General features: G+C 40.2%; 1 protein-coding gene across 1 annotated transcript in view; it reads right to left on the bottom strand.

Annotated features, from left to right (window-relative positions):
• The window catches only part of LOC107704215 (prickle-like protein 2), a 130,574-nt gene that overhangs the window by 13,890 nt on the left and 101,659 nt on the right, over positions 1-15,025 (bottom strand). The window contains exon 4 of the mRNA XM_016507101.1: positions 7,139-7,252. Coding sequence (XP_016362587.1) covers positions 7,139-7,252 — 114 coding nt within the window. The remainder of the gene's footprint in view (positions 1-7,138; positions 7,253-15,025) is intronic.

A 15,025-nucleotide genomic window follows, 5' to 3' on the forward strand; every position in this document is an offset into this window, starting at 1 on the left:
GCCGGAGGGACGAGGCGCAGCTGGAGGAGTGGAGTCCCGAGGCAACGGATGGTCGACAAAACTGGGTCACAGGGAGCACATGGGAAGCAAAACACAACAAAGACAGTCCAATCCTGACACCCCCAATTCTTTAATTTTGTTTGAAATTCCAAGACGGAACCATCTACAGTAAGTGTTAAATGTCCAGCTTTACGTAGTTGGTGGGTTGAGCCAATACGCATAACCTCCGTCTTATCACTGTTAAGGCAAAAAAAATGTTAAGACATCCATATTTTTATCTCAGAGATGCAATGTTCCAGGAAAGCAACAGCTGGATAGTCACCCGGTTTTGAGCAAATGTACACCTGGGTGTCATCTGCATAGTAGTGATAGTTAAGACCAAGAGATCTAAGGAGATGACCAAGAGGGCAAATATACATACAGAAGAGTAATGGACTCAGAAGTGATCCCTGGGGTACCCCAAATTTGACTGAGCCAATTTTAGACTTGTATCCACCCATGGAGACAAACTGCCTGCGGTCTAAGAAGTAAGACTTGAACCAATTTAATGCAGTCTCTGTAATACCAAACACAGATTCCATCTGAGAGAGTAAAAGAGAAGAATCAAAATTGACAGGCAGCCAGAGTCTGCAGCAAGTAACAAGTCATTAGTAACCTTCACTAATGCGGTTTCTGTGCTATGAAACTTACGGAATCCAGATTGAAAAGGCTCAAACTAATTATTAAGTGTAAGGTGGGTATGTAATTGAGATGCCACAATTCACTCCAGAATTTTGGCTAAAAAGGGAAGATTTGAAATGGGACGGTAATTATTGAAATTGTCCAGGTCAGTGTTAGTCTTTTTTGGTACAGGGGTAACCGAAGCGATTTTGAAAGATGCTGGCACAACACCAAAGCCCAGGGAGTCATTAACAATACTCAGCAGTATTGTTACAACATGCTTTAACCTGTTAACCTGCACCCCCCATTTTTGGTACTCACAGCTGAAAATGACCTACCTAATTAAAATTGTAACAGTTCCTGACTTCACTGTGCTACCCACACAATTTTGGGGTCTTTGGAAAGAAGACCCTTTAGGTATTACTATCCATCATCCAGAGTTGATAATGCTCAAAAAGATAAAAAGTTATAGAGTATTGTGCCTACGACAGTGCCTACAACATGCTTTAACCTGTTAACCTGCACCCCCAATTTTTGGTACTCACAGCTAAAAATGACCTACCTAATTAAAATTGTAACAGTTCCTGACTTCACTGTGCTACACACACAATTTTGGTGTCTTTGGAAAGAAGACCCTTTAGGTTTTACTATCCATCATCCAGAGTTGATAATGCTCAAAAAGATAAAAAGTTATAGAGTATTGTGCCTACGACAGTGCCTACAACATGCTTTAACCTGTTAACCTGCACCCCCAATTTTTGGTACTCACAGCTAAAAATGACCTACCTAATTAAAATTGTAACAGTTCCTGACTTCACTGTGCTACACACACAATTTTGGTGTCTTTGGAAAGAAGACCCTTTGGGTTTTACTATCCATCATCCAGAGTTGATAATGCTCAAAAAGATAAAAAGTTATAGACACTGAAGTGCCTTGAAAAAATTGTATTTAAAAAAAAAACCAATTATTTCATATAAAAATACATGGAATCAGTCCTGGAGCAAACCAGAAAAGTATTGGGTTGAAAGTCACACGTCTCATGAGTTTATATTTCAAATCTGAAGAAGATACCCTGAAAAATGAGATTCCTGTAACCATTTTTCTGAGACTATGTCTAGTCCCCCCCCCCCCCCTGTTCAATTATAATACAATAGACAGAAACTTAGACATTGTATAAGTGATTTATTTGAGCACTAGAAAAATACAAGAATCATTTTTGAGTAATAAAAAGTAATAAGAAAAAAAAAGAATTAACTATGTATGCCAAGTACATACTGTGATTAGTACACATACAGCATTCACACTGATAGCTGCTCATACAGTCAGTAATCACATGCTGATGGCCAGTCATACAGATGGTAATCATACAGATGGCCGGCCATATAGTCAATAATCACACTCTAATGGCCATTCATATAGACCACATTCACACTGATAGCTGTCATACAGACAGCAATCACACGCTGATGTGCGGTCATACAGATGGTAATCATGCATATACAGCCACATTCCCCACAAAACACACACATATATGAAAAATGTTGAAGAAGAAAAAGAAAAAAATAATTATTTGTGCAAAAAGCCGATCACTAAGTTACGCCCCCATCAGATGACAGGTGCGTCACAGCGTGTGTCATGAGCCATCACGAGAGAGCGCCAGAATTCAAATTAACAATATTCCGCGTATCTTTGACTTTTTTTTTAGTGGTCTCATTCTGTTTGTGACACTGTGTGCTACAAAACCATGTTGCTTTTTACTACCAAGATGCAGTTTTTTGAGCATAAGTTATTCCATAACGGATACAAACAATAACTGTCCTCGAAGAAATGAGACGTAAACAAAGGAATTACCATCCATATTACAACGTTATTGTTTCATTGGACTAAAAGTGCTCTATGGGATGTTGTTCAGTGGACCCTTACCTTTCTAACTAAACCGGGATTTACAGCTATGGATGCGTTTATGACTCGTTATTACGATGAATCTGGTACATACTGCGTTTTGATTATGCATGTTTTGATGTATACTGCTTACACAAATTTAGCAAATACATTCTTTATAAGCTTTCCATTGAAGAACAGCGATCTATCGTCGATGCTTGAGGCTTAGACCTTTAGAATGATGTATAGTTTGTCAAGATTAATTATGTCCCTTTTCATTTAATCTATTCATAAACATTGACACGAGCAAACAAAGAGCGTTCAGTGCGCCGGCATCCAGGTGCGGGTTAACAGGTTAACATGCAAAACATGCTTTAAATAAACATGTCGGTACAGGATCAACTATGGAGGTGGCAGCCCTCATCTCAGAACTTCTTTGCCCAGAGAAATGAAATCAAGTGTGGAGAAATTTGAAAGAGGGGCTCCAGAGAATTGAACGGTATTGAGAGCCAGATCAGCCGAAACAGAAGTAATACTCATACAGCTTCGAGCCTTATCGATCTTAGATTCCTTGATTTTTTCAGTTCTATCACAGAGATTAGCCATAATGGGTACGCTGGAAGAACTGTTGCCTTTCAGAATTTTGTTAATGACATGAAACAATTTTCTGGGATTACTTTGATTATTTACAATTATCTGTGAGAAGTATTGAGACCTGACAGATGCAATCTCTACCATATCTTCATTTAAGTGGTCCTTCCAGGCTAGGTGATGAACATTCAGGCCAGAGAGACGCCACCTATGCTCCATCTTACGGCAAGCTGCCTTCTTGGAGCGAAGCTCATCATTGTACCAAGGAGCAGAGCGTACATAGGACACAGATCTAGATTTCCTAGGTGCAAAAGAGTCCAAAGCAGAGAGTAGAGCAGAATTTAACACAGAGACTTTGTCCTCCAGGGAGTCAGACCAGTGGGGGTAAGTTCATTAAACAGAAGTCAATCAGACTGGCTGTGCCAAGTTTCCGTTAAGCACACCAAATCAAGTTCATTTTCCACAATGAAATCCGATAAGATGAGAGACTTATTGTTTACCGAATGTGCATTAAAAAGTGCCCGATTTCACCTGAGGCAGGGCTGTAGAGGATAGTGACGACTGCTCTATGCATTGAAGTGCTGACAAGTTATTCAAATCATCGACAACACACACCAATCGATGATTTTTGTGCTGAAATGATGGCACCAAGATGTAATCCGATGAGGAGTGAGTAAACCTGCGCCTTGATGTGCAGTGTATATATCGTGGAGGTCGCAGAATACCGACATTACGGGACAGTTCATATGTGTCATTAGATAGATAATAATTCCTCTTTAGGTTCAGTAGATTGCGAGCAGTGTACGTTAAGGCCACGAAGAGGTAATCCTCAGCAGCAGAAGTTTTGTTGCCGTATAAATCCTGATCCCAGCAGTAGCAGTGATCCCCGCAGATATAACTCACTAATAAAAACAGTAGTCCACAAATTAAAATGCCGTTCCGCATTACGCTAAAGAGGGAAATAACCGGGCACTTTCTAAAGCTCCAAAAAGTCACTGCACTGGATCGCAGAAATGTTAAAATAAATAAAACAGGAGAAATTAGTGGCAGCCAAACGTGCCAGCATTCCCCTTCAACCGGAAATTGTGTTTCGGAAAACATCCTTCGTGCTCCTGAGCACTGCTTGTGGGTAAATCTCTGGTACAGAATCCTAGTTCTCTTGATAGTTGCAGGTTGAGAATGGCGTTACTCCTCTCACTCCCAAGTGATATTGCGTACTCAGCTCCCTGATGACCGTGCCGGGTTTTTTGGCTTCAAGAATCCTTTTTGAGTACACCATTTTACCTGAGGTAGTGTGATGGTACTCCTTTCTTTCTGAAGGTCTATTATTGAGTACTCGCTCCGAGGAGCCTAATCATGTGCATCTATGGCTCTGTGTCCTGACTTGCTCTCATGGTGGAGCTGGCATTGTTTCCCTTGATCCTAAGGGTGGTGCAAGAGCCTGCCGCTACCACAAGCCTCTTCACCAGGCTCCTTTCGAACCTAGCTGCACCTCTCCCTCATATACTGAGATGAGAGATTGAGAGGGAGTTCTCCTATCAATCTGGGAGTCAAGAACTTCACTCCCGGAGCCCCGTGCGCAGTTATATCAGGTTGAGAGGCCTCCTTTCTGCCGCCCTGTTAGGCTGCCTTTTTGGTTGAGCTTGGTAGTGCTCCCCTCACTGCAGGAGGGTTACCTATGAGCCTGCCACTCCCATGCTGAGCATGTGAGTTCTACTCTCAATCTGAGAGTCAATAACATTGTGTAATGTTTATTGTGTAACATTTTGTAAGGCCATCTTTTGCCTCCTTGGTGGGCTGTTCTTATTGTTGATCTTGGCAGTGTTCCCCTAACTGCGGGAGGGTCATCTATGAGCCTGCTGTTCCCAGATGGATCATGTTCTCCTCTTGATCTGAGAGCTAAGAACTCTAAAGAAATCCCTGGGGCTCCATGAGGCAACAATACCAGGTAGATTAGGCGTCTCCTAGCTGGCCTCCCAGATGGCTGCCTCTGTGCTCATTACAGGGTCACTTATGAGCATGCTGCTTCGTGGAGCTCCCATCATGTGACTGCCCATATGGTTGAGTTTGTGGTGCGACCCTCAATTGGAGGGTCTCCTATTAGTATGACACTCCTGCAGCCCCATCATGCGCCACTCTCGCTTTAAAGTTGAGTACTCTGCTCCCTTGAGCAGTCATACCAGGTTGCTAGGCCTTCCTTTTGGCCCCCTGATGGACTGTAAGCGACAGTTCCCCCTCTGTGGCTTGGTGGGTCACCTTGACCATGTTACGCTAAGGAGTTGTGTTATGCACAAGGGTTGAGTATGTGAGTCCTCCTCTTTATCTAAGAGTCGACTACTCTGCTTCCTGGTAAGTGCACATGCTATGCATTCTGTTCACTTCCTAAAATCCATATATAGTAAGGCTCACGTGCTGCCAGCATCGTACCCTTTTTCCGATGTAGGTCAGACCCCGGTTCTCACCTTGGGCCCCACTCTAGATGTGTATCTTCAGTGATGCCATGACAGATGTTTCCCGCTTAGACTGGGCTGCAGCCAGATATGGCTACCAGTTCAAGGGATCTAGGAAAAAGATCCGATGAGAAGTCTCCATCTCGAATACAGTAGGTTCCTTGCAATTTCCCTTACATTCGTCACTTTCAGAGACTCTGCCTCTGGCAGACAGGTCAATTGGCTACACTGTAGCCTGCCTGGGAGAATTAGAGGTTGATGTATGAAGTCCCCCTATGTGACAGGCCAGGGTCTGGTAATATGGCCTAGACGCTCGGCCATATCCCCTTAAAGGAATCACATTGTTATATGATTCCAAGCCTTTAAGTTCTGCCCTGGGACAGGTTGTTCAGCCCTTAACAGGTAAGTTATTTGGATATGTTGCTCGGGCCTTTTACTGAAAGAGATAGTTTCACTGACAGCCACCGATACATCTGGGGGGTGGCTCCGATGATTACACTGTGGAGTTGGTGCTTAGTGCTTGCCTCAGGAAATATGGCATGCACTCCCCTCAGCATGGCAGTGTGGATATTCCATTGCCTATAGGGACCACTAGAGGACGCAGTTCAAGTTCCCTCGAAAATGAAAGTCTCAGTTTACCATGGCTCCCTGAGAATGGAACGAGACACTGCAATCTCTTTTCTTGGCAAGCCTCGGATGCAAGCTTCAGACAAAGAAGTGGATGACGTCACAGGCTGTCGCCTGGCCAATGTTATTGTCGTGTTTATGTGCTTCAGACACCGGTCACGCTGAAGTTTTTACCTCAAATACCATGTATTTACATATTCTTCCTACTCTAAAACTGCTATTTTAATTACCTTCAACGAAACTGAAAACATTAATAAGACATTTGTCTCAATATATAGTAAATAATTGTATTTGCTACATTAAATTGCTTGATAAATCTACAACATTAATAAATAAATAATAGATCAAATTAGTGTAGAATTTTCTTGACACGATCATGTCAAGAATGTAACAAATTTCCACATGCATAGTCAAAGCAGTTGTTAAGGACAGTGCTGTTTTTTTTGTGCATTCTAAAGGTTTAAAGGAGAATAAAGTGAAATGCGCATGTTTAGCCCTGTTGTACTCTATATTGTAATTTTTATTTCTTTTATTTAAAAAAACTGAATACCATATCCTGTTGCCATGATTTATTGCAGGGTCTGAAATAATGGAGTATTTCGTAATTCTAGTGCATAGGTCTTTAACCCTGGTCCTGGAGACCCACCTGCTAAGTGTAGTTTTAACCTGCTCTAAAGCTGAAGAGCATGATTTGCTGGTTTAGGCATGTTTTATTACGGCTGATGCTAAACTCTGCAGGACAGTGGGTCTCCAGGAGCAGGGCTGAAGACCTCTGGTCTAGTGTTAAAATGTATAGAGACAAGTTGAACTCAAGATGATATCAAAACACATAACTATGTCTAGTACTAAACCAGCTGTAGTGTTTAGATATCTGCTGTAATTATAAATTTTTGTATTAAAAACTTTGAGCCATGACCATACTAACAGACCTCATTGTCATGTGGTGGTAGTTGTTGAAGGAGTTGCTTGATCCGATGCTTTTCACCAATGCTGTTGACATAAGGAACCTTATCCTCTGGGAAAAAGCTGTAATACTGATGAACCTGTGTTTACACAAACATAAATAGACAGAGATAAACTGATCAAATAATTAATATAAACAGCGAGGAACAATATCAAAGTTTGTCATAATAAAGACTACAGACATTGTGTATATAGGGGAAGATGGGGGAAATGCCCCCCTTAAGAACAATGTGGATTTACTTTTAAACTGTAACATATTTACATATAAGTTTAGCATGTGCAGAAAAATGATGGATCAGTCACTGTAAAAAAAATATTATATAATAAAAATATATAAAGGTATATGAGTTGTTGTGTCTCTGATCCATTTAGTTTTGGAGCATGCCTTGGTTTGTTCCTTTGGTTACATATAATTTGCAAATGCTTCTCGACTAATCGTTAGTCGACCAGAAGAGGCTTGGTCGACCAAAATTTTAATCAATCGCTTAGTTGCATTAAAAAAAATTAAAATAAATAAATAAATCCACAAGCGAAGTCACGCAGTTCATGATGGACAGATCGTTAACGGCCGGTATATGTGGTAATACAGTTCATCAGGCAGGACGTCCAAACGCTCGCCTATCATTCATCGACCTCAAATATGGCTTATCAGCTGAAATATGTAAGTATTAGCAACTTTACATGGCTGCTCAATCTAATGTTAACCTAGAGAAATGTGCGCTATTGTGTCTGTGTGGAGGGTAGAAGCTGAACAGCAGCGCACGCTTACTGCAGGACAGATGGAGGCGCCGGTGCGCTCACTTGCTCTTAAAATAGGCTACTCCATCATTTTTGGTCATTCAGATAAGAGTAATACATCTTTCAAATCTGTAAAGACTCTACGTTTATTTGTGTGCACTCACAATAACAACAAAACTTGCTTTTGTAAAATAATGAAAGCAAACAGGATGCACTTTCTGCCGTCTCGGTCTGTGAACTTGAGCGCGAAAACTCCGTGTATATCTTTGCCTTACAGACATTAAAGATATATATATATATATAGAGAAATGTCTACTTTCAAATGAACCAATTCAAATGGAAAACAAATATTCTCAGATTATGTAATCCGTATGAAACAAGGTGCATCACTACTGCGGAGATGATGAGTCAGTGTCGCCAAGCTCATCTCTTAAACCGAGAACAAAGAAAGCACTAGTTTATCAAATTATTAAAATGTTAATGCAGTCTCCTTACTGTTTTTCACTGACACATTACTTCTGCCGGTGTGCTGTGGCAAGCTCTATGCGTGTGCTTGAGTGCTTATGGCTATGTAGGCAATTAAAGGCTCATTATAATGATTTAAACAGTTTATTAATAAACGTGCGATTACTCGACTAATGCTTCAAATTAATGACTACTAGTCGACCAGAAAAATCCTTAGTCGAGGGCAGCCCTATATACAAGTAGTTCTGCTCTGTTTGGAGCAAAAAGGACAAACCCTCAAGAACCACACAACAAACTTTTTAGATCTGGCATTCTTCACTCACTTCCCAGTTTGCTCGCTTTGTGTTTTTACTATGCTAGCCTGAGCGAGTGATCTAAGGCACGCCTGACCAGAGATGGTCCTCGGGGGAGTTTCGTCACATTTGTGGAGTGGGTGCTGGTGAACAATGTATCTCCATTCACTGCTCCATTCACAGAGTGAATGCCTGAGCCAAGCGCAGACTGAAAGCCCCAGCCTGCCATGATGCATGAGCCTGAAAAGAGGACCGGGTCAACTAGCGCCCCAGAGCCCAAGTTCCATTTTGCTTCTGACCAGGTGCACAAGCCGGCAACATCGCCTATCCCCGAGGGAGTGGAATTTGCAGGTATGGAAAGGAGCCCCGCCCACACTCCCACTGCTGAGGGTGAGCTGAAGCTGGCCTCTGCAGTATTTACTGTTTTTTTTTTTAAGAGGAAGTGCCCTGTCCCCACTGGTACCGTCCATCATGAAATCACCTGTTCTCCTGCTGACCTTTCCAACATGAAATCTCCTGTTTCTCCACTGGTTCCATCCAGAACAAAATCTCCTATTTCTCCACAGATCCCTCCCAGCCTCTCTCTCCCAAGAGAGATCTAAAAACCATTGTCCTCTCATAGTCACTCTGGCTCCACCGCTATCTTACGAGTTCCCACTTCCTCCTTGGTCCCATAGGCTGTCTGTTTCACTGTGGACCTCCAGGCCTTTAATATTCACATGAAATGACAAAATGAAAAATATAATAGCCATACATCAAAATTGATAATCTATGGTCAAGAGAAAATAGTGCCATCTATTGTCAAGAGAAAAAGATGGGAGATCATCTTAACCCACTAAAAAAGGTGGTCTAATGACTGTTGCATTAACCACTTAAACGTTGTGTGTAAAATCAAGGGGACTTGATCAATGTGTTGGTCTTCAGGTCAGTCATTACACAACTTCATGTAATTTAAAAAAAAATTTTATTTGGCAAAGATGCATCAGTGTCATTTAAAATGGTGATCATGGCTTAATATGTAATACTAAACAAAATCAGATGAAAATTGTATGGAATGTGCTTTTGCATTCTCTTGTCTATACTAGGGGTGTCGAAATTAATCGTTTCTTCAATGCATCGCGATGCAGACGAGGACGATTTGGTATCGGTTCAGTAATAGACCATAACCGATTATAACGTACTGATGCTTTTCTGGCGTCATTTGTCGCATACGTGCTTTGTCGCGGTACATTAGGCACGTTCGGCTTGAAGCGCCTCTGCGCAGAATGATCAGTGTATGACATCAAGTACCGCGAGAGCGACAAGAGAGCAGACGGATCCTTATGCTTCGCAGTTGATGTCATACACTCATCCTGCGCAGCACTGCTTCAAATCGAACGTGCCTAATGGCGGAGGGAGGCGAGACGCGAATGCGAGTAATTAAAAATGCTCCAACTACTCGAGAAAAGAGTCAAAGCTTCGAGTGTCTCGAAAACAGCGCCATCTGGTGGTTAATAAAAAATATAGCAGCCAAAAGTCTGTGAAAGACACTCCGTAGGACGAGGCATCTACCACATATTCCACAGATCGATTCAAGTTACGTGCACAAATATAACCCTAACAGTGTGTGTGTTTGTGTTTGTTGAATTTCTGTCTCTGATAAATTCATTTACCCATTAAACTGTGCAATTTAATACTAGTACAAATATCAATATGATGTAATAGAAGCATAATGTACTCAAATGAATTGCATATGACAAATATTGAATTTTTCTGAAATAATTTGTGTTCTTCATATTACTTGTATGACTGGGTATCTAAAATGTAATTGAATAAGTCCGAATTAAAACTTGTTCAATCCCCCAGATCTTACTTTACGAATATTTCGACACGCAAAGTGAATCGCGCAGGTGACTGGACAGAAAGTGAAGCTTCGTTTGTCATTGGTCACGTGATTTCTATGACAATTAACAACACAACACAAGCTTTGAATCGAGGCTTCATCTGGCACGCCCATTTATTCTCGACACAAGCTCCGATGCCTCGGTTCTAATGTCACATCACTAGCAGGGGGTAATACCACTAACTTAAGAAACCAGGTCAGGGACAGTTCATATATCTGACTGCTTGTATTTATTTACAAAATTGTATAAATGTGAAGTAAAATTGAAAATTGAGGATGCAATGCATCGTCAAAGCATTGTGATGCATCGTGATATCGAATTGAACTGAATCGATGACATGATAATCGTAACCGAACCGAACCATGAGACCAGCGTAGGTTCACACCCCTAGTCTATACTGTGGTAGTTTGAATAAATCAAATTATTCAAGTAAATTAATTTTCTCAATAAAACTTTTAAAATGTAAATTTACATTTATTGTATAATTTATGGTGTCACTTAACTATATATAGGCATATTTAATTATTATATACATATATTTTAAATTATGATGCAATGCACTTATTGTGTATGTGTGTTGTTGTGTATGTCTCTTGCCAGGTTTTAATTTGCCGCTATTGAAGTAGGTTTATGGTTGAGGTACCATCAACAGTGTAGTATGAAATTATATGAAGGTACTTTAAATGTAAGCACAATGTAACAACATACAGTTAGGTCCATATACAAAATATTTGGACACAGGCATTATTTTTGTTATTTTAGCTGTTGACCAAGACATATTCAAGTTACAGTTATATAATGCATATGAGCTTTAAAGTGCACACCCTGAACTTTAATTTGAAAGTATACTCATCAAAAGTGGAGGAAAGGTTAAGGGATTACAGCCCTTTAATATGTACCTCCCCCCTTTTTCAAGGGACCAAAAGTAATTGGACAATTAACCCAAAAGCTCATAGACAGTTGTGGGCTATTCCTTGCTCAAGGGTCTTGTGGTATTGTGGGTGGAAGAGAGCGCTGTACATTCACTCCCCCCACCTACAATCCCTGCCGGACCTGAGACTCGAACCCACAATCTTGTTTTTAACAAGTGGAATGCATGATCGATTGGGTTGAGATCAGGTGATTGACTTAGCCATTACAGAATATTTGTCTGTAATGTGTAATATTTATACACCAATTGAGCAGGTAAAAGTTCTGGAGTTGATTCTAAGTGTGCCATTTGCATTTGGAAGATGTCAGATAATTGTTTGGCTTCAAAAACAAAACAAATCAATCAGAGAGATAGCAGAAACATCAGGAGTAGGCAAATCAACAGTTTGGTACATTCTGAGAAAAAAAAAGAACACACTGGTGAACTCAGCAACATAAAAAGGCCTGGACATCCACACAAGACAACAGTGGTGGATAATCTGAGGATCCTCTCTATTGTAAAGAAAAACACTTTCACAACATGCAGTGAAGTTAAGAACACTAACCAGGAGGTAGACGTGTCACTGTCATAGTCTACAATCAAGAGAAGACTTCACAAGAGCAAATGCAAAGGGTTCACCACAAGGTGCAAACAAGGCCAGATTAGACTTTGCCAAAAAACATAAAAACAAAAGCCAGAACAATTCTGGAAAAGCATTCTTTGGATGGCTGAAATTAAGATCAACCTGTACCAGAATGACGGGAAGAAAAAAGTATGGAGAAGGCATGGAACAGCTCATGATCCAAAGCATACAACATTATCTGTGAAACATGGTGGAGGCAGTGTGATGACATGAGAATGCATGTCTTCCAGTCGCACTGGGTTACTGGTGTTTAGTGATGATGTGACAGAAGGCAGAAGCAGCCGGAAGAATTATGAAGTATATAGCGATATACTCTCTGATTCAGCCCAGATTCAGTCAAATGCAGCAAAGTTGATTGGGCGGCGCTTACAAATGGATAATGACCCAAAACATATAACAAAAACAATCCAGAAGGTTTTGAAGGTAAAAAAGTGGAATATTCTGTAATGGCTAAGTCAATCACCTGATCTCAACCCAATCGAGCATGCATTCCACTTGTTAAAAACAAGATTGTGGGTTCGAGTCTCAGGTCCGGCAGGGATTGTAGGTGGGGGGAGTGAATGTACAGCGCTCTCTTCCACCCACAATACCACAAGACCCTTGAGCAAGGCACCGAACCCCCAATTGCTCCCCGGACGCCGCAGCAATATGGCTGCCCAATGCTTCAGGTGTGTGTTCACGGTGTGTGTGTGTTCACTACTGTGTGTGTGCACTTGGATGGATTAAATGCAGAGCACAGATTCCGGGTATGGGTCACCATACTTGGCCACACGTCACTTCACTCACTTTTTTTTTTTCAAAACTAAAGGCAGAAAGACCCACAAACAAACAACAACTGAAATCAGCTGCAGTATAGGCCTGGCAAAGCATCAGAAAGGAGAAAACCCAGTCTCTGGTGATGTCCATGATTTCCAGACTTAAGGCAGTCCTTGCCTGCAAAGGATTCTCAACAAAATATTAAAAATTAACATTTTATTTATAATGAAAGCTTTCAAAGTTGTATGTGTCAAATTAAAGACAAAAAACGTCCTAAATTTAGCTCAAACATGTTATTGTCACTGTGTGCCTACTGTGAAGGAGCGAGGAGACGAGGGAGAATTCAGAGTAATAACTGACTTTACTGACATCACGGAAATCACACATAGGACACGGGGATTGATGTACAATACCGGACAACCAAACTCTGAACAGGAAACACTTTAAATACACAAGACATAACGAGGGGATGACGAGAAACACCTGGGAGCAATAAACCTAATTGAACATGAGGGAAAACTGGACCCTCTCTAGGATTCCTCATATACTTTGCACTCTCATTCACTCATTGTCTGGACACTCACTGTTGCTGGTACCACTATTAAATACAGACTTATCATTACCTCCATACAGACTTCCCAATATTCTGGTGTTCTCAGCAAGTGTGTGCTCATGGTGTGAGTGCATTTTAACAAGAGAGACATTTATGGACACTAAAACACTTTAACTGGAGTTCCCTTTTCATGTCCTTACTGACACTTCATGGCTATGGATATTCAGTTGAATCAACAAACTGATTTCAACTGAATAATGACTTCACTGTTGTCTTTTTAGAGCGGCTTTAAAGCACCACTGAATTCTTTTTGCATCATGGAAACATTACTTTATCAATTTAAAGCTGCTTTGACGATCTATACTGTATGAAGCACTATAGAAATAAAGGTGACTTGGCTTGACTTGACCTGAAGAGTTAGTAAGATACCTAGGTTGTCTATGTCTTGTCTAGGACTTTTATGCCTAAAATGACTGAATTTAAGGCTGCTTTTCTCAACAAGTATGCCAATATTTTCAACATTTTTGTTATTTAATGTGAAAATCATGATTTTATTAGTCTCAGTGACAGTAATAGTAAAATTACCTCTAAATACATTTGAACATAATTACTGAAACTGGGTGCCTGTTAGTGTTAATTTTGTCAGCTATTTTCATTTTAGTCTTAGTCCCGGGCTAAAATCTCCTTGTTAGTTTTTATCATATTTAGTCAGCCTTATCCTATTTAGTTTTAGTCAAGGTTTAGTCGACTAAAAGTCTCAACATTTTAGTCTAGTTTTAGTCCAAGAAAATTTAAAGTATTTCAGTCTAGTTTTAGTCAATGAAAACTTGACATTTTAACAATAAGACTATTATTAATTAACCGTACAGCAGTATTCTTTTTTTGCAGCCAGTTTTAATTTTGTCTTAGTCTTACTCAAATGTACATTTTAGTTATCATATTTAGACAAACTTGTCCTGCTTTTGTTTATTCAGTCAAATGTATGAGCATTTTAGTCAGGTTTATTAGTCAATGAAATATTAGTCACATTTCCATCATTCTGTATAATGGTTAAACTGATAAAAAATTATTTTCTTCTCAAAATTATAATTATTTTCATTTGAGAAATTTACTTTTGCATTTCGGGTATTGCACTTTCTCCCGTAAGCACAAATCAATAGAATGTGGACACATTCATGGTGTATTTTACCTCATCTCGTGTACTGATTTATTATAGGCCTTTTATTATATAAATCCACACCAAAGACTTATGCAATCTCTCTGTCTACATTATGAAAACAGCTAAAACAAACGAAAAATATTATAACAGTGAAATTCCTTGTAATTCCACTAATTCCATAATTGCAATAGTCTATTTCTCTATTAAAACAACAGCGATTGGGTAAGTGTATTTATTCAGCGATCACAATCGCAAACAATATAGTAAGATCTCATGACAGAACACTGATGCTTTCATTTAGATCGCTAAACTCCAGCTTGTTTGTTTTTCAGATCATCTGCGGTGGCGCTTCCGCAATTAGGAGCAAGCGCGTGTCGCCAGATTGCTTAAAGGGGTCATATGATGCTTTTTTAAAGATCATTATTTTGTGTATTTGGTGTAACAGAATATGTT

This window comes from Sinocyclocheilus anshuiensis, unplaced genomic scaffold (genome assembly GCF_001515605.1).
Source record: "Sinocyclocheilus anshuiensis isolate Anshui unplaced genomic scaffold, SAMN03320099.WGS_v1.1 scaffold1686, whole genome shotgun sequence".
Taxonomy (NCBI): Eukaryota; Metazoa; Chordata; class Actinopteri; order Cypriniformes; family Cyprinidae; genus Sinocyclocheilus; species Sinocyclocheilus anshuiensis.